This window comes from Frieseomelitta varia, unplaced genomic scaffold, assembly GCF_011392965.1.
Source record: "Frieseomelitta varia isolate USP_RPSP 00005682 unplaced genomic scaffold, Fvar_1.2 scaffold_173, whole genome shotgun sequence".
Taxonomy (NCBI): domain Eukaryota; kingdom Metazoa; phylum Arthropoda; class Insecta; order Hymenoptera; family Apidae; genus Frieseomelitta; species Frieseomelitta varia.
Window position 1 is genome coordinate 150,219 of NW_025109450.1, and position 20,555 is coordinate 170,773.

The following is a 20,555-nucleotide window of genomic DNA, read 5'->3' on the forward strand; positions in this document are numbered from 1 at the left end:
CCAAAATATACCGTTCTTTCTGTAACATTCGACGCGTAAGATAATTTTCCAATTTTTCATTTTTTTTTTTTAATTACATTCTCAAAAGTACGAAAACACAGCATTTTCCTTGCGATCGAAGATGCCCACTCACTTCGAAAAGATTAAGAACCACTGATTTACGACAGCACGCCAACAACTTTCTCGTACAGAGATACGAAAGTGAAAAAGATAAGCACGAGAGTCGAGGGACAGACGGAACAGAAGAAGGTCGACGAGAGATTGTGCTCGAGAGATCTCGAGGGTTTCATGGGAGCCTGGTCGACAGTCGTTGAAAATTAACCCTTTCTCTGAGACGGAAACCGCGCACTTGGCCCGCAAGAGTGATTCTAAAGGAACTTCCTGGTGGATTCTGCGAACCTGGTGCCGGGTCTTCGATTAATTCGTGTTTACAACGTTCTTCACGCCTTCCCGCGAACTTTAACGGGCCATTAACGCACGGCTATCGGCATTTTCTAATGCCACGTGACGTCCATTGTTCCTCTTCGTCCACGTTGCGTCTTCATTCGCACGCCACACACGCGACTTCGTCACCGCTTTGCCCTTTCTCGTCCGACGAATCGATGCTTCAACTCGGTTTCCTCGGGATCATGGGTTCCTGCTACCTGGAGGATATAAAATTTCCGTTAGCGTGATTTTCAAAGACCGTTCTGGATTGGTGGAACTGCCCGAAGGACTCGTTTCGTTCCCACTCTTTGATACCCTGGTAACGTAGGAGAAGCTCCAACAAAGATGGCGAAATGTATTTCATGATATTGATTGGATATCTTTCAATACAAATGTAAAATGAGTCGCGAAAATGTTTGAAGATAACATTTGTAGATAACCTTTTTTAAATGTATGTAATTGTATATGGATTAGAATTTCTGCGTTATTATTTTTAGTGGGATTTATGCTTATTTAGGATTGTGCGTAGCGTAGGTATTGAATTTTATTAAGTTTATTATATGTACTAAAGTTTAGCTGTGTAAATATTTGGAACGTTTATTCCTGTACTTGGAATCTTATTTTAGAAACAGTTATTATATTAGATGCGTATAGAAAGAATAAGAATAAAGGAGACAATAATAACAAATATTAAGGAGAATAAAGGAGACAATAATAACAAATATTAAGTTATAAGTGATAAAAATGTTCATCATAATGACATGTAGAGAAATCATAGAAGCAAGTTGTAGATAAATCTCAAAATTAAAGATAAATTTATAGAACGAAATTTCTAGCACTTCTTCAACGTTTCTAAAATCCTGGTACAAAATCTTCTGTTAATTTATATTTAGAATACTTTCTAGAATTGAAATCGATAACAACTGAAATAATCTGTCAACAAACGTCTTAGTGTAGTATATCAGAAATTATATCGAAGAATTGAATCAAATTATTTATTTAATGTTTCGCTTTTCTATAAAGAATAGCAGGCTCTTTTTCTCTCGTGACATCCTGATAATTGGGATTCGTCAGAAATCCGTTGAAAATTATTCCTCATATTTATTTTTAATTTTAAATATTCTTCAAAACAATGTAACTAGAATTAACCTGATATTTTTGGGACTAGAGATTTAAAAATATAAATATTTATAACATTATAGTATTTGCATAATTTGCTTTTCTAGCAAATATTTTTTTTTAAATTTGTAATTAAATAAATAAAACCATATAGTATAGAATAGCAACGTTTACGTATAGGGTTCATCGTTATATGATTTGCAAACCTAGTCTATGCCACGTAACTTGTCTAGGATTCTGAATTACACATATGATCTCCTAGTCTCGAAGCGTATCTAGGTAGTGAGATTCTCTTCACTACTCTTCTTTCTTGCTACATGCGTGTACTTTAAGCATGTAACTAAAACAAAACCGATAGACCGATAGAAATTATTGTCGTCAAAATTTATTACCAAATATTTCATTACTTTTTTTAAATTTCACTCTCAGTTTCATCTCATTTTTTAATGAAATTTAATCTAAAGCCATTAAAATAAGATCGTTAATTATATTATTTCATTTCATTTTCTGTCTAATCTAAAGTTTATTAATCTAAAGTTTTAACACTATCCTCAATCAATACTTTAAATGTTAAACAATGTTATAAATTTATGCAACAGTGTAAATTTTCAGTAGTTAAAGATTCAATTCACTTGTTTATTTGCCTAATAGAAATAAATACAAAAGTTTTGGTACATACATATCGTGAATTCTAAGAATATATTTCTTGCAACTTCCATCAGGATCAGGACGAACCAACATACAGCTTTATACATTTTATGGTACCCTAGCAGAGTTGTTTACCAAATTGGTTTCTTTCCACACGAAGGCGAAGCAGGGGCGAAATAAAAGGTACGATGGGTTTATACCTGAGTATTCCGTTGAATGAGCATCTTAAATGTTCTTAATACACATGAACTCCTGGTCACAAGGAACCAGTGATAGTGAGGCTTAACCCTTTTAATCAGATACGACTGCTTACAGGAAGTTTCCCTATAGTTTCATATATTTAAATACTATACGTATGAATTTTCGAATTATTTTTAAATACATTACAAAAAAATTATACATAACACATTTTAAACACACTGCAAATACATAGATTTCCAAATTTATTTTTATCACTTTCCTGTTTAATATTTATTAGTATTGGAAATACTAATGAATAAAAATTAAAATTGAAAATTCTAATGAATATACTAATGAATAAAAATCATTGAAATAAAAATTAAAAGATTGATAAGAAGAATTAGAGATGCAAGAGTTTTAATGTAGCTTATGAAACAATTTGCAAACATATCGTGCAAAGATATCTTTAATTTACAAAGAAATGTTAACAGATATTAAACTTCGCATAAGAAATGTTTAATTTAATAAAAATATTTTCTTCGTGCCTTTAAAGCATCGTTTATATGGCACGATTAATCCTTCTGCCTCGATATTCCATTCATTAGATTTTATTTTTATTTCACGCTGTGATAATACGTACTACGTTTGTACTTTTTATTTTTACAGAAACAAGTGTAGATATTCATAATACAATTAGCAGTTTAATTTAATTGTGAAGAAGCCAAGCCTCGTATCCTTAATATCTTTGTTCTAGAACACGACTTCCAGACATCTTATGCTACCCTATAAAGAGTGTTTACCAGATTCATTTCCTTAAATGGGCGTGAAACCACAAATTATAGGGGTTAAGGTAGTTACTTAGTCGTAATTAGATTTAACTTTCAACGCTTCGCTATGCCATGATCTCCTGTTCTGAGAACATTGGTAGTAGCGAGACTTTTCGTACATCTATGTCTGTCTTATCGATAAATGAGAGAGAATATTACAATTCGAAATTAATTTATACTTATTTCTTGAAGACAGGTTATTTAGATATTTCCTTTTATATTCAATATTATAATAATTACATATTTATATTTAATTTTATATTAGTCTTTTTTGTTTTCATTCATTGACAAATATATTCCACGATGTAATATGAAATAGAAGAAGATCAAAATGATGTAATTGAGAAATGAAAAAGATTAAACTTCCATAATAGAAGAATCAAATTATTTTATTATTTACTGAAAAAAATTGGACAATTAAATAGTTCAATAATAGTACATAATTTAGAATAAAAGAAGAATATTGGTAAAACGCCCCATCAATATTGAAACTATTCAAATCTATACGGATTCTAATATTTTTCACAATACAAAGAGATTAGATTTGTAAACGTCGAGAAATTTATTTATATCTATTTATACGAAACTTAATCTAACCTTTTTGATAAATATCGAGCAGAAAATAGCTTAAAAGAAAATTAAATATAGAAGGAAAAACCGATTAAGTTAAGAAAAATTCCAAGTGAAGAAAGATTACTAATCTACGTAATTATTAAAGCTTTAATCAATTAAGAAGATTCATGGGTGAATGCACATGGCATTACGCCCAAGTGGAGAAGCTTCCAAGTATATCATGCTACCCTACGAATTCTGTTTACCGAACTCATTTCCTTAAATGGAGATAGAAACTACAAAGAGTCCTCAACGTTCGAAAGGGGATATCAAATGCCTAGGACGAACTTTCTCTCGCATGATCCCCTATTCTTCGAGACTAACAAACCAGTGAGACGTCCCTCAACCCTTCTAAGGGTCGTGGCGGATGCACACCATGCAAACCGGTTTCGTATTTACGTCCTTGAGCAGTCATTGTAAAAGGCTCGGCTATTCGCATCGAGAAACCTGTTCTGCATAGTGTTCAATGCAAATAAACGATTCCCTCGAAGGGGGAGGACAATGACTCTTCTTGCGGATAGTCGATTATTTTTGTTCCTCATTTGTAAAAATTGTTTCGGTTGTAGATGTCAATTGAAGAAAATGAGGTAGAATCTTAATTATTAAAACTCGGTTGGCAATGTTTATCAAATTGTATTGTTATACTGTAACGCGTTCTTTAAACAAAAAATTATATAATCATGAAATTCAAAGTTAATCAATATACTATCAGTTAGTTTATAAATATAGTTTATTTTCAACGCAGATAAAACTAGGAAAAATATCTCATTTAAATAAAAAGAAAATGATTATTTTCAAGGGTTAGAAGCCTATTATTTTTAAAGAATTAGAAATATTCCTATCCTATTATACATAATAGAGAATTAGAAATATTTAGATTAAATAGGAAAACTATTTATTTCAGTACACTGTATTTGTATTTTTCAAACACAAAATTTCATTAATTTTCGTGTATCTGCTTCCACGTGAATTTTGTAAAGTACACTCTTGCTTTGTAATTTATAACAAATATTTAAAAATTATACTTCTGCAAAGTTGTATTTACAAATTAATCAGAACTTAAAACTTATTAAATTCTATTTAAGAAAATTTTTCCTATTAACTTTACTCTTACATTCTCGAATAAATAACTTTCTATATTTTCATGTTAACCTGACACTTTTGTTGACACAATACATTAAGATGAATCGAGCTTTATTGAGCTCAATTGACCATGAAATTAAAGAGTCCCTTGAAAGTCCCACGGCTATAAACCCACAATCCCTCTGGAAAGATTCAAGAAACTTTAGAACATACTTTCCTGATAGAAAAGCAGATCAAGTGTCTTCAATTTCTCCTTCAGATATTATTTTAACCTTTTCTTAATAACATCATCAAAGAGATATATGGATCAACATATTAAGGCAAATTATACTATATATACTGCATATATAAAAATATGGAGCAATCTTTTATTCGTTCTTTTGGAAAATAACTTTCGTTAATTTCCTAATATCCTGAGAAACATGTTTACACAAATTAGCTTGTGAAATGGAAAATCGAATTAGAAATGTACTAAGGTCGAACGAAAAATTGAGCGAAAGAATTTAGTTATGATATTCTGTTAGAACGATATATATATATTATACTTTAAAAATAACTTGACTGTAGATTACTTAATAAATTAATTAAAGTTGTAAATTTATCGTAAAACTAGTAAATCGTATGTAAGAATTCTTAATTGAAATTTATTAGAAATTTTATTGGAATGTAATTACACATATTAACCCTCTCCAAGTACATTTCTTCACACACAGTTTACGTGCAATCTTAATCTTTTCTGAAATAATTATCTACTATATTATATATAGTCGTTCGTCATGTCAAATCTTTCTCAATATAAATGAAAATTCGCAGAGTGAAACTTCTCTTGAGTTATCGACGACAGAATTTTAGAAAAATATACAACACTCACATATAAATATATTATGATATTTTTATTTGACCCACTTCAAGTCGTTTATCAAGTGATTATTAATAATTAATTTCCAAGCTCATTTACACAACATGATTAACACGCAGCTATATAAAAATCTTCCTTTCAACAAACTATAATCTCAAAACTCTGTCCTAAAAATATCTTTTTAATGATCCAACGATAGTCAGGTCCTGTGTATCAGAAATCCTTAAGGAAGAAAATTACCTTCTTCACAGTTATACAACCCTATTGAAAGTATTCAACGTTAGCACCTTTGAGAAGACACGTTCTCACGCCATGGCCTGACTTTTTATACATGTACTTAACACGATCAAGATTTTTAGCATCAGCCATTTGGTCAAGGGAAAATACCAAAGATTTAATGATCTTCGTTTTTTCTTTCCTCCATTCTCTATCTCATTTATTTTCAAGGTGGAGATTATCTCGCGAGATTGCATCGTTGTCGTCTTCCTTGAAATGAGTACGAAGGACGAAGCGTATCTTTGAAATTTCGCATGCGGGCACTTGCTCGAACAAGAAGCACTTTATTATGTATTTCTTCGTTGTTTTAAGAATTTCATTTTAATCTTTCCACGTTCCTTATTTAATACGAAAAGGAGATGAAGTTCAAGCTTTATTTTCTATTTTTTGCAGAATAATTTTAAAATTTAATCAGCAACCCCTTTTTATTTCGTTTTTAAATTAAATTCCTACGTCTCCTTTAAAGGGACACTCCTTAGTTTTTTTTTTTTTTTTTTGAAAATTTCATATATTTATTATCATAGGATTTAACTTTTTGCTCTAGGTGCTAATTATCAGTAATTTATGGTAGAAATTAGCAACGATCAAAAATAAAAAAAGAAAAATTCCGCCAGCCACTCTGCTGAGTGATTAAACGAGTGCAAGTTAAATTTTTCTCATTATCAAAGAAATTATGTATTGGAGCACCGTGAAACAAGACGTGTCTTATTAATCCTCTCATGTCTAAAATCTAACGCCTGATCTTACCCTGTATCTTAAATTTACATATCATATTTTTTATTAGATTTTATTATTGTTTATATTTTTCTTAAATTTACATATTATATTTTTCTGCAATAATTCTGACTTTGTAGAAACCAATTCTGTCAAAACCGTTAGAAAATTATTCACGATTTATGACGGATATTCCTAACTAGTCTCATTCTTTTCTCTTCGTTTTCAAAATTTTCTCCGGTCACAAACTTATGTATATATAGAGTGACAAAATGAAATTCGTGCGGGGGTGGATTCGCGCCAGAAGCTCGACCTGCATCGAGCATCGACTTTCTGCGAGCTCATGCAGCCCTGGTGCGACAAGCGCCACGCGCCTTCGCCGTTTTCCCACGAGCCCTTGTCGAGTTCTCACGCGAGCACACTCGCGCTTCCGACGTTCTCCTCTCTCCTGTTTGCACGTGTCCCAACGGGCAACCGAAAAACGAAAAAGACGGTGCAGCCACGCTGACGAGAGCACGCCGGATGAGAAAAGAGGCGAAAACGAGCCGAGAAAACGATCGTCGCCCTTCGCGTCGACTTTCTGAGGTCGGATGAAATCCTGGCAGACGCGATGCTCCGATTCTCGCGTTCCCGAACTGACTCTCCCACGGTGCGATCCCGTGGGAACGATTTAATTGGCCGAAGAAGCGATCCTCGTCCTCGGCGTGCGACCTCGTTCCTAAGAGGATACCTCCTTATCTCTTCTTCTTCGTCTCCCTCGGCCCTTCGAGACTAATCTCGTCAATTATGAGGCTGTCCCGTAACGTTCGATGGTAGAGAGATCTTGCGTTGTGTGCAGGTTATGGGTTTTTACGCATCTGAGGATTTAAAGAGGCAAATGTCCAATAGTGGCATGGAAAATTACACAAAAAGTACGATGTTTGTTTATTACGTGAAAAAGGATGGGGACGATGAGGAAAGAATATCCTTGAGATTATATATTAATAGGCAGATTAAAGTTCGCCATCGTATCTTTCGAAAATTTTTGTAATTTTCTCTTTCACTGAGATTTCCATTGGAATTTTCAATCTGGAATTTGCAGCTAAAAAGATAAAGTATAGAATTAACTTATATTATTTATTAATTAACAATAAATGTATAATTAATTTGTTATTAATGATTATTAATTAATTATATAATTAACTTATATTTGAAGAGTAAATCAAATCTTTACTCAAATTCCAGCTTTTTCTAATTCTGTTCGGAAAAATATGAATTTACGTAGATACCCGTTAAATTTAATTGTAACGTTGGGCGAAGAAGTGAACGAAATTTGTGGCAGCAATATAATATTATAAATCGTTTAACTCTCATCCTTGAGAATGGAATACGAGGAATCTCGACCCTTATCGAGATTCCTTCTCGTGGTCTGTAATTGGACCGGGATGTAGTGGATTCTATTGATCAAGGAAGAGTGTGTCTGGAAGATACTTAGGAGAAGATCGAAGAGATTAATAAAGATGATGTTAGGTTGGGATAGGTTGATGAATGGCATAGATAGTGGACTTTCGTGTAACTGATAGGATTTTTCACAAAAGTGCTTAATAGAATTAATTTTCAAATCTCTGAAAGACAAGATCGATTACCTTCTTTCGATATAGATTTTCTTTTAATAAAACTTGGGTAACCAATTATATCGTAAATCTATCGTATTAAAATTCAGAGCTATTATTGGACTTTCAATACCAATGTATCATCCTATTCAATATAGAAAGTGTTTAAAAAGATCTATGCTTAAAATGGCTATAAATTTCAATTTACGAAAAATTATATGTATAATGTAGAAAGAAAACTGAAGTTCTATTCACATGTTTTATTTAAAAAGAAATCATTTAACACCCTAGAAATACACACTGTCAGATTAACTTTTGACTCTTACAAATCTAATTAATCCAAACCTAATATAATAATTCCAATATCTCATAAATTAAAATTATATTGCCACATCTTTCTGTTACAATTTCCATCTCCATTTTTTCCATAATAGAAAGATATATATTTTAACAATGAAATTGTAATCAGGTCTCTATAATAATTTTGTCTACCCAGAATTTAAACTTTTACCATCGTACGCCATAGTGGAAACAAATTTCAAATACGACCACTATAGCGAAATCTGAGTGCGAGGGATTAAACTGAACAAAATTTGCTCTGTTAAAAACTCAACCAGTGTCCAGTGTCGAAGTAAAATTACTCCGCCAACTCTGCCTAACTTTTCCTCCCAATTACGCGAATACTCTGAAATTTCAGCACCATCTAACTTCCTCGGAATACTAACATTCTTTAAACGCCGTCATCCAGTTTAATCTAACTTCCAGTCGTCTTCGAACGCTATCCAAGGATGTTCGAAAGGACGATCACGCTCGACGCGTGACAAAAATGTCAAGGATGATGCGATCGTCGGCGCGTTTCACATACTTTCTCACGTGCTCGGGCACGATTCCCGAGGAACACGGGGGACGATTCCCACAGGCGAACGCTCGAAAGCGTGAGACGAGCTCGTCCCTGGAAGCAGCGGACCTGCTTCGGTAGTAGGCGTTCAGTCCTGGAAAAGAGTAGAAACGCGGCTCGTTTGTTCTTCCTTGTTCCGCCGCGATCTCTCGACGCGTGAGCTTCCCACGGGACACCGTTTCCCAGAGCGTTCCCGGGCCGACCGAGGAACACACTGTTTCCCATGATCGTGAGAATCCAAGCGACTTCAGGGGAAACAGATTCCCAGATCAATTAGGAGACCAGAGCCGCGAAGCTGGTCGAACGCCCTGCCGATTTACCCCTTGCGCGCTTTCCTCGCTCGATCGACGCTTCCATTGCGCTTCCTACACGGGAAAAATTATAACAATAGACATATATATATATACTTTAGGCCATGTATGTTAATTAATTTAATATTACTTTTATTATTAAAGTTTATTTTAAAATATTATATATTTTAGTTTCAACGCTGTAGAAGTTGCATACACTTGTATTTATTTTTTTTATATATATATATGCGTGTGTGTGTATGTGTGTGTGTGTGTGTGTGTGGTGGTATTTTATATTCTTGTTAAGGATACTCGGAGTTTACTACTTGTAGTATTTGAATCTTTGAATTTATTTCGAATCATTTTAATGCTGCTTTTGAAAATTCTATAAATATAAATTATTCAAAAATTATTTACTTTATTGTCTAACAGATTTTTAAATAAATTGTTAGAAGATTTAGGTTAGCTTTGAATAAAAATTGGGGGACGATATTCAGAAACTGTGGAAAGTTAATTTTGACATTCTTACAAAATATTCACTTTTGGACCATTTTCTTTCAGCCAAGCGACGTAAAAGTCAGGAAATTGAAAGTTTTCCCAGTCTACCCCTTTAACTCTTCACTATTGCAGAGATTAAAACGTTCCAAAGTAACACATAAATTATAAACATCAGTATAATTTATGATCTTGTAATTTAAAATAGAGTTTCATTTTTTTTTTCATTTTATTTAAGATTTTATCTAGAAAAATATTTTAAAAGTACAAATTGTTTTAAATTAAGAATTAATCCTCCAGTGTACGGATGAATAACATTAATGTGAAATTAAATCATTATTAAAGATAAAATGATAGGATTAAATTAAATTATTATTAAGAAGAAGATGATAAGAAGATTCTACATCCTCAATGAGGGTTCAGAACAAATAAATACATATAATAAAAGAACTTTAATTAATTAATTACTCTCAATAGAAGAAATAAAAAAAAAACTTTCCTACTGCAACAACGAATTCAGTAGATAACAAAAGGATTAAAGGACTACGTTATATTCAAGTTAGTGAGGAAGAATCGCTAACGATATGGTAAGAGGACTTGCATCCCTCTGATAGTCACCTAATACAAGAATCACCAAATTCAGCCCCAAGTTCAACATCTTCTCACGGGCTGGTTCTCACAGCAAACGACTCGACGAGTCGTCGAAATCTCATTATTTTTTGTGGCAACGCCATGAGAAAGCGCGCCATGGGAAAGTGGCGAACGCCGAAATTGTTCGAGCCGTACTTTTCTCACGTTTTTGAAATATCTCTTCTCAGGAATTTCTTCTCAATTCAACTTGATCTGTGACAATTTTAATTTTATGGTCTTCCACTTTGACCCTCTATTTTCTCACATGAGAGACAGTTCGTAAATTATCATTCGAGTTTGCAATTTAATTAAGTTCAAATGTTGGGATACGAATAATAATAATTGTTAAAGGAGCTTTGGTTGGTAAATTATCGACTGTTGTATATTTAGATTGAAAGATCTTCATAATTGAATACCTCCTATTTTTCATATATATTAAAACTAATTCTTCAATAAGTTAATCGATATAAGAAATCAATGTTATATATTATAAGTAAACTCAAGTAATTCAAATTTAAATCGCGATAATATAAATATAAATTATAAATTAATATAATATAAATTAATAAATAAACTTGTAAACATATGATCCTTGAGTGTTATTAAATTAACAGCGTAATTAATTGAAAAAGATTTTTTATTTCGATTAAAAATTAAAAGAATATTACAAATGAAATGATCAAGATGACAAGTACCTAATTCAATATTAATTCGTGATGATAATAAATATTATAAATTAATAAATATTTGTACATATTCACACAATGGATGGTTGTTAAATATATAATTGTCGCAAACAAAAGTCAAGAGAAAAATTTTTGATAAAAATGATAAAGAAACAAGGTAGAAATCTCTATTGGCATGGGGTACACGTGTATAGAACGTAAGGAAGGTTAGGGTTGATCTAAGCGACGTGTTTAGAAGCATCCGGCGAACATGTTGAAGTGGTAGTTCTCCTAAACCAGTCGAGCTCGTACTAGGAACGGCCTTGAAATTTCAAGGTTGTTCTGAACCTACCAGACGAGCCTACTACCTGCTGCTGCAGTGGTATTAACAGGTTCCCCGCTCATTTACTACTATTAGTCACCGCTCACTACGGCTGCTTCATTGCTAACTTCGCTTGAATCTAAGAAAGATTTAACAATCTACTAACAAACGTAGTACAATTTTCAACAATTCTTTTATAACAAATTCTTGGAAAAATTACGTGAAGTGGAAATACAGTAATTATAATTAGGCTTAAATAATTTTTATTTGAAAAGAGAACGCTACCTTTTTATATCTACAGTGATGATTTTATTTCGAATAATAATATTTTATACGAATTTAATATTTATTCGTTGAAATTCTTAAAACTTCTTGTAAATTTTATTTAAAAGTAAGTAATAATAAAATAGATCAATTCCAAGTTTAACATGGTTGGTATATAAATTGAAAACTTACAATTAGTATATAACTTAACTTCTGTTCTTTCATAATGTTCTATAGAAATTTAATTGTACTTAGGTATATGACACGTGGATTTTAGATAACAAAGAATAAGACAAACGTAGTTTTATATTTCGCGTTCTGTTATACAAATATTTAACTGTAGATACATGATGATTGCTTTATACTGCGTCAGCAGTTTTAGAAACGTTAGCTTTTTCTGTTAGTAGCCGATACTAGCATTATGAATCGCGAAAACAACGTACGTGGAAGGTGAAACATATTTGTAGGAGATAAAGAAATTCTATATTACAGGAAAAAATTAATGGAAAATTATTTTGATAAGATGTTACACGCAGTGTAATTCAATTCGTGATATTCCTACAACTTATAAGTGAGCTACTGATTTAAGTACTAATCTGAAAGTTCAGTAATTATTAAGAAACGTAATACTTACGTTTACAGCAACAAGATCTCATTGCACATTAATCTCTTATTTAAATGTTCAAATCAAACAGATTTCTAAAGGATAAATTTTGTCATTCAATCATGAGCTCACGTAGGTACGACGAAACAATGTTCAGGTCTCACACAATCCTTGGATTATTCAAATCCTTTTGAAGCCTGTTTTGCTTGACCATGTGTGTCACAGTGTTACAGCACGTGCTGTATTTCGTATTTAATTTTCTCACGCTCCTCAGTTGTTTGGCTAATCATTTACAGAAGGACAATTGAAGCGCTTTAACATTGTCATTCAGTAACAAAAGGGTCTAACAAGATGTTTTTGAAAAGAAATGCTTGAATTCTTGAAAAGAGATGCTGAAAAAAAAATATAAAAGAAATTAATCATCACATAACTAATATTGATTTTAGATATCACTGATTATATCTCTAATCGACAATCTTATCTATCTATTAGAGGAACTTTTATTATTATAGCGGTATTATGATTATTGTTATGTGCATAGTTTGAGACAACAAAATAATTTGAAGAGAAAGAACTTTAAAAAGTAATTAAGCAGTTTCATAAAATTTAACAAAACATCGCACATATTTTTGAAAACTCAATTTTATCACATTAGTAATTATAATAGGGAAGTGAAATCAATTGAAGAAATAGAATAAGACGAAATATAATATGACAATTTAAAATCTGCGAAATTTACCTGTACAAGTAAATATCTTCAATATTAATAATATATTTTTCTGTTGGTAGTGTCTTAAATATATAAATGATGGTAAAAACTGGTTTTGTATTTTGTAGTCTTAAATAATAGACGTTTTAGATGGTAGAATCACATTATGATGAAACATGACGTGCGTCCATAACAACGACACAATGCTACAAATGATATCTACCATAAACCAAGCTCCATGTGATGAGACACTTCGATCTCATTGTAATTACGACACAACCTGATCTCCGAACAAAAGATTATTAATATCTAAAATCAATAATTTACACAATGGGAGCCATATAGGTACAAGAGCCATTGAATGACCATGAAGTGACGCACATCGCGATAAACTGGTTGCCAAGTGCGTTTACATGTCCTGTTCATGTTTCGTACGTACAAAACGTTCTACTCCCATCGCCTGGGAATCATCGATGTTTCCCATACCCAAGCGCACGCTGTGGCGTTTCTCGTTCCCACCGTAAAAGCGTTGTGAAACCAAACAGTTCCCAAACCGAGTCCGTGGGACCGATGTCCGATAGCCGTGTTTCAATTTCGGCCATTCGTCTGTACCACGTATTAAACATGGTGCAAAATTAAACTGAACACGTGTGTCTATAATTACATGAATATACCTATTTGTCGATTGAAACGTAGGAGCGAGCTCTATATATCATCGTTTGAGATTATTGGTTAGTTTATTCGAGAGAGTTAAATTATTTTCAAGTGATTTTCTATTTTAGTAGCTAAGTGACTTTCTATTTTTCATAGCTATAGTCTTAGTATTTCCTTGAGATATAAAATAAAATAAAATGGCAAATATACAAATAGAGAAAATAGTTTTATTTCATGTTAAGCTCAAGTGACTAAGAAACAGAGTTACGAAGAATTAAGATCATGTAACTTCAAAAATAATGTGCCTAGATTAATAAATATTATCATTGTGAAATAATGTTTATAATAACGTCTAAAACAGAAAATTATTTGGAAACAATTTACTTGATATCAAAAGAATGTACCTAAGACTACTTTCTCCATGTCGTTTCTTAAGAAAAATCATAAAGACTAGCAATAAGTATAATATAAGATGGAATTCCATTTATCTGAACTCTATTTATCGACACGGAATTTTAACTAACATCTGATTAATTGAATTTTACCAGTTAAATCTATCAATCTAATCGTGAATTCTTAAAATTATTAGTAATAAAGAGAATGATGGAGCTTCTGTGTACAACTTCAATTACATAAAATAATTTATATAATTTTGAGTTACATCTGTAACGTGAAAATTGAATTGTTATTTCGTTTTCATTTTTATTTTAAATTTGTGTAAAAAATCTGCGAAGTTCCTCGTTCTCCAGAAAGGAGAAATCGCCATCGCTGCCAGAGGTCTATTTAGGAATTCGACAGCAGAGCCAAATATTAGGCAACCCGATCCACGTTCCGGTTCTTCTCTCCTGATCCATTTTAACCGAATGCGCCACTTATCTAAGCGACCGAAGGCGACGCGACGCTTTAACCCACTTTTCAGGTTCACCACCTCCACGTTTACCATACTTCCCTGTCAATTTACTTATTAATTTAGATTATGTCGCGCAAGAGCTAATTGCCACGATACGTTAGACTAGACTAGACGATCGAAATTTTTACGCCTGTATAATATTAATCGGTAAAGCAATCCAGACTTATTAAAAGATCGTTAAGTCGAATTAAAAAAGAATTGTTTCATTAAGAACATATGTTCTGGTTGTTAAGTTTAATGTTTATAAAAATTATGAACATTATATGTTAAAAACGTAAAAATAATTGGGAATTATTTTAGTTGGTTCGTTATAATCAAGAAGAGGACTAATTATAACAGTATAAATTTTTTTAACAACAAATTATACTTGCAATAATATTTATAACATATTGTCACCTAATTTATAATTTATAATCTATAAATTATAGTTTGCAATATGGAACTCAAATGAAATATAGTAATTTTAGTTAACAGAATATTGCAAATAAAATACATACATCTTAACGATAAAAACTAATTGTTAGAAAGTATTTTAAACAATTTATTAATAAAATACGGATATTTTTAAAATTTTATATTTTTATAAATATATTTAAAGAACTACATATATAGAAACTATCTCTCTCTTAGCTATAAAATTAGCTTAAGTATAAATATTATAATACATATTTTATTTAAAATATGCTATATCCATAAATAATATTCTAAATATTATATGCTATTATATCCTATCTAAATATATTGAATATTATCATTAAATATCCTATAAATTTCTACAAAATATTTTATATATTTATAGAAATTTAATTAGCCTATAAAAATTACATATATAGTTATAAAAATTCTTTACATTTCTACGTCTTCAAATTTCCTATAAATGCATAAATATCCACGATTTGCTATAGAGACGATATCTAAACAAATTAATAAAAAAATGAACTCAAATATACGAGACGTTCCGTAATGGTCGATGAGTATTCGGAGGGGTCAAGTATTCGAAGAACGAGGCCTGGTTGCCTAAAATCTTACGATTGGGTCGGGCAGGGAATCCGATCTCATCCACGATCCTTCTGCTCTCCTAATAATGTGATACAGTTTATTGGACTTCTTCAAATTGGAATGCGATGTGAGTGACACGATTATCTTCTTCGTGAAAGCATTTGTCGTTCGGTCGCCTACTCGTTCCATTGTCATTGACAGGAAGTCAGTAAGCGAGCCAAATAAACATATATGTAACTTAGCGCGTGCTGGCACGTGCGTTTCTTCTGGCGTACGTATAAGTATATACTTAGAAGTCTGTGATCAACCAGCTGTATTTTTATACTATGCTGATAGACTCACTATGCTTGGTCGGCAAGTGCCAGTCAAATGACCAGAAAAAAGTGGGTCGTGGAACTCGTCGAGTCGAGTTCCGCGCGAGTGACTCGAGATATATAACTTTATAAGTTTGGATTAGATATGACACTTTCATTAGTGATTCGTGAAAGTGTTGAGGCAATTGTAGAGACTTTTTACGAATATGAAATAATAAAATGACATAAAAATAATGTATTATGTTGTAATAACATTATTATAATAATAAATAACATTCATAATAGTGTAATTAGTTCATAACACTAACAATGAAATAATAAGACTCGTGAAAATGTTCGAACGCTCATAGAAACATTTTAAAAATATAAAATAATAAAGTAGTGTAAAAATAATAAAATGAAATATAAAATAATAAATAATATAAAAATAATATAAAAATATAAAATAATAAAGTAGTGTAAAAATAATAAAATGAAATACACGTACCTATTGGTATAACTTATTATGTATATTACACGAAACATTTTTTAACATTTCCACTATGAACACTTCCATTTTTTAACATTTCCACTAACCACTATAATGACACTAGTTTTAAGATGATTATTCATACTAGGTAGTATATATTTTAGAGGAAGAGAAATAGAAGATAGAAAAAGAAACGTTTTACTGGAATGCTAAATATAGGTAAGAATGTTAGTCATCGTTCGCAGGCATAAACTGTCATGCAATGTCGTGCGTCTTATCTGATATCGAGTGGAAATGAATTCCCGGTATAGGGAATGACGTCAACTCGATTGACGTCACGCATGAAAGATCTACAAAGAGCTTGGAATCTACTTAATCATAATGCACATCAGCATATAAAGCAAAATATCATGTCCTGAAAGCTTCTTCATTTACTGTAAATAAGTATAATTTATTTCAAGGTTATTTAACAATAAATAAAGCTACATTTTAATAAGATGTGGATTGTTTGGTAGAAGATTGTAATTAGGCACTGTACCTATACATCAATCGAACTCGTGTATTATCATCCATAAGCAATATTTTAAATTTACTCATTCACATACTTCTTGCATCTAAAAATAGCAACCTATTTAAACACACCAAAGATCCAATGTTTTATTCAAACAAAAATGGTCCACAAAATTTTTACTTTATTAGTTCTTTTTTTTTTTTTTTTTTTATTAGAAGGATTTCATTCTTGACTAAAACGTCATCAAATGATTTAAAAAAAAAAAGACATCCACGAAACATGACACGGGTGTCAACAATAAATAAAGATAGTAAGTGTGGCCGTCTTTGCGGTGCCTAAAACGGTACCAGAGCGATCCTCTTAGCAGATTCTGCAAGCCTGGTAAGCCTGTCAGCCAGGCTCATTTTTTCTCGTCTCGGCCGAAAATTATTATCCATAGCCAGACGATAATGGCTTCATTTCCTACAGCTGGACAAGCACGCTGGCGAGAAAGCTCGTTCAGTTTGTTGCTTTCCTATTACAAGGTGGTATTTAACTCGCCCATGGCACGTCACGTGGGCGAAGCAACTCGAACGTATCCGATCCCGGTCGCATCCTCGGTTTCTAGTCGCCTAATAAAAAAATAGCCGCATTATCGATCTTCTGCCGATCGACTTTATCACGACGGTTTGCTTTGACGAGCACAAGGACCTCTGGAACGACTATGCTGGCCTGGTCGATGTCCCCTGTTAATATACATATACAGATTACATGTCCCGAAATGAACGTACGAATGAATTCGCTTCACTCGCGAGAAAAATCGTCGTTGTTTAACTCTTGAAATTAAATCGTTATTTAATTCTATCGTGGATGAAATTTTTTTTTTTTTTTTTTTTTTTTTTTTTTTTTTTTTTTGAGTTCCATCCGAAGTTGCAGCATTCCAATCTTGTTTATAATTGTTTTTCATTTCTCATTTAACATGAAGAAATTTTTATGCACTTATGGATAATTTGGAGGCGCGAAAATACACACGATGCATGCACGCAAAAATGTACAAAATATTCATAGTGTAATGTTGTGTTGCTTATCATATTTGGTAGGTAAAATCATCTTCTATCTATAGGTTCCATTTTCTCAATAATCTTTACAAAAATGTAAAATTACATAAATGTCCACGGTGTATTGAGTATGTCTTTTGTGATGAGTAATCTTTCAGATTTTTGAAGAGAGCAATTTTTAATTTACATTGGCCAATCCTTAGTATACTACTATATTTTATTTAGATTTTGGGTTAAATGAATATTTTAGTCATTTTTTTAAATATTTAAGAAACATTGGTAATTAATTATACGTTAATTGATTTTATATAATTTTTACAAAGTTTGAAACTACCAAATCATTTTCTTTCTAACTATATTTTATTAAAAGTAGTATAGAAATTAGAAAATTTATAAAAATGAGTTCATACATATATTGTACAAAGGTAATTGTAAAGCCAGTTTTCATTTCACTCAAATTTACAATGATTTCTATAATTACATTCTGTAATTTCAATTGCCGAACTTCTATAATAGATACTCTAAATAATTCTCGTACAATTGAGATTAAAGCATTATGTACTAACCAATATTTTAATAATAATAAAATACTAGTATTTTATTAATAAAAATTAAATATGAAATGAAAAATGTAAACAATTCAGAATTCACCAAATGCTACGTTGCATACAAATTGAACTTACGCTATCAGAAATCTCATTCTTGTTACACGAACGTGCCATTGACAAGCACCGCGTGCCGTTTACGAAGGGCAAATCGAACCCTAAAGAGTTCTACACGTATCATGTTGCCCTGATCTCAAAACCAACCAAATTTAGACCCTACAAAGGGAAAGGGCTGGAAGTAAACACATATGAAGATGTTGAGGACAGTGGAAGGTAGGACCTTCGCTTTCGCCTCCTTCTAATTGTAAGGTACGCCGCTTGGCCAAGTGGATTGGTCAATGGTTCACTCATGCCAGACCTAGTGGCTTCTGTTCGCCTGATAAATGGTCAAACGAAAACATTTGTCAGCCAGCGAAACAGAATAAATTATTATTACTCTTTCGATTCTTCGCCTTCAAAGGCAACGACCAGCGCCCTCAAAGAAGTATTTTGGTCGTACGTACTTGGATAAACCATTATCAGGATTTGACGTGTCGTAATTACTAATAGTGCTAATGTCAGCAGCATATCAGATGCTTATATTTCGATAAAGGCGTTTGCGTAAATACAATAAATTCGTAGCGTTTCGCAAATAGTACAAGAACATGTGTAACAAAACACGCAGAATTAAAAACAATGTGACCATCGCAGGATGTTTCGAAGTCGTCTAAAGATCAAATAAATGACAGCACAATATACAATTCTCAACAGTCGATAACTTTTGTTTGAAAATGTTTTTTCGTATTTTTCGTATTTTTCGAGATATTGAGCTGTTCTCAATTAAGACAAGGTTGCAGTGAAAAATATCACGGTAGAGAATTTAATATATGTTGTTTTGAAGGAATTGTGCAATTTAGAGGTGAATTTCTATATCAAGAGATTTTGACATAATTATATTTTCTATCTATCCCTTATATAATGTTACGTTGCCTAATATTATTTTTTATATTAAAATTTGCTATAAATTTAAAAGGTTAAAAGGTTTAAAAATTTCTAGTAATAGGTCAATACAATATAATTATCTCGTGTAAAGTGTTCAAGCATTTGAAAGAATTCTATAATTTTAAAAAAATTGCATGCGCTATAAATTGACCCCTGATTCGGATCGATATATAATTTCATACAGATCGATATAGAAATTGTTATTTATGATAAATTATAAATTGTATTATAAAATTTTATTTTATATCTTGAAATACCTATTACAATCACAACCCCAAGTCAATTAAATTGTCGACTAAAGAAGCATTCTTTGACAACATTTGCTGCTATTTGCAGGTCGCCAGTTGTCCGTGTTCAATACTCAATCGACCATTCAAGTAGGCGGCCGATGGAATCGCAACAAAGGCAGAGTAGAAAGGCCATTCTTAGGCATAATTGCCGGTCTCGTTGTGAATGGTGCACGAATTTTAGAGCTCGCAGCAACGAAGGATGAAAAAATTACTACTAGAGGAGATGTTCAATTATTACCACCTGGAAGTCTTCTGGATCGTGCAGCTCCATTGCAAAGAATGCAACAGGTAATCAAAATTAAAGCAAAAGGTGTTTCAAATCGCTGTTGATCAAACAAATTATATATATTAACCTTTGGAGAATAAAATAATAAGAAAATTATAAATTGTTTAAATTTGTTAAAATGAAATTTCATGGATCATTAATATTTATTCTTAAGTCTTACGGTAATAGGAATTTAACTTTTATTGAAAGCAACACTATATTAATTCTGTCTATATATTACCTTCGTGTAAATTATTCGCTCTTATTAAGTACGTAATAATTATAATTAATGATCCTCAGCGTGTAA

General features: G+C 31.8%; 1 protein-coding gene across 3 annotated transcripts in view; it reads left to right on the forward strand.

Annotated features, from left to right (window-relative positions):
• Nucleotides 1–20,555, forward strand: part of LOC122538694 (neurexin-3-like) — a 167,454-nt gene that overhangs the window by 125,662 nt on the left and 21,237 nt on the right. For all 3 annotated transcript variants that reach the window (XM_043672985.1, XM_043672984.1, XM_043672986.1), the window contains exon 13: nucleotides 20,030–20,271. In XM_043672985.1, the coding sequence (XP_043528920.1) occupies nucleotides 20,030–20,271 (242 nt within the window). The remainder of the gene's footprint in view (nucleotides 1–20,029; nucleotides 20,272–20,555) is intronic.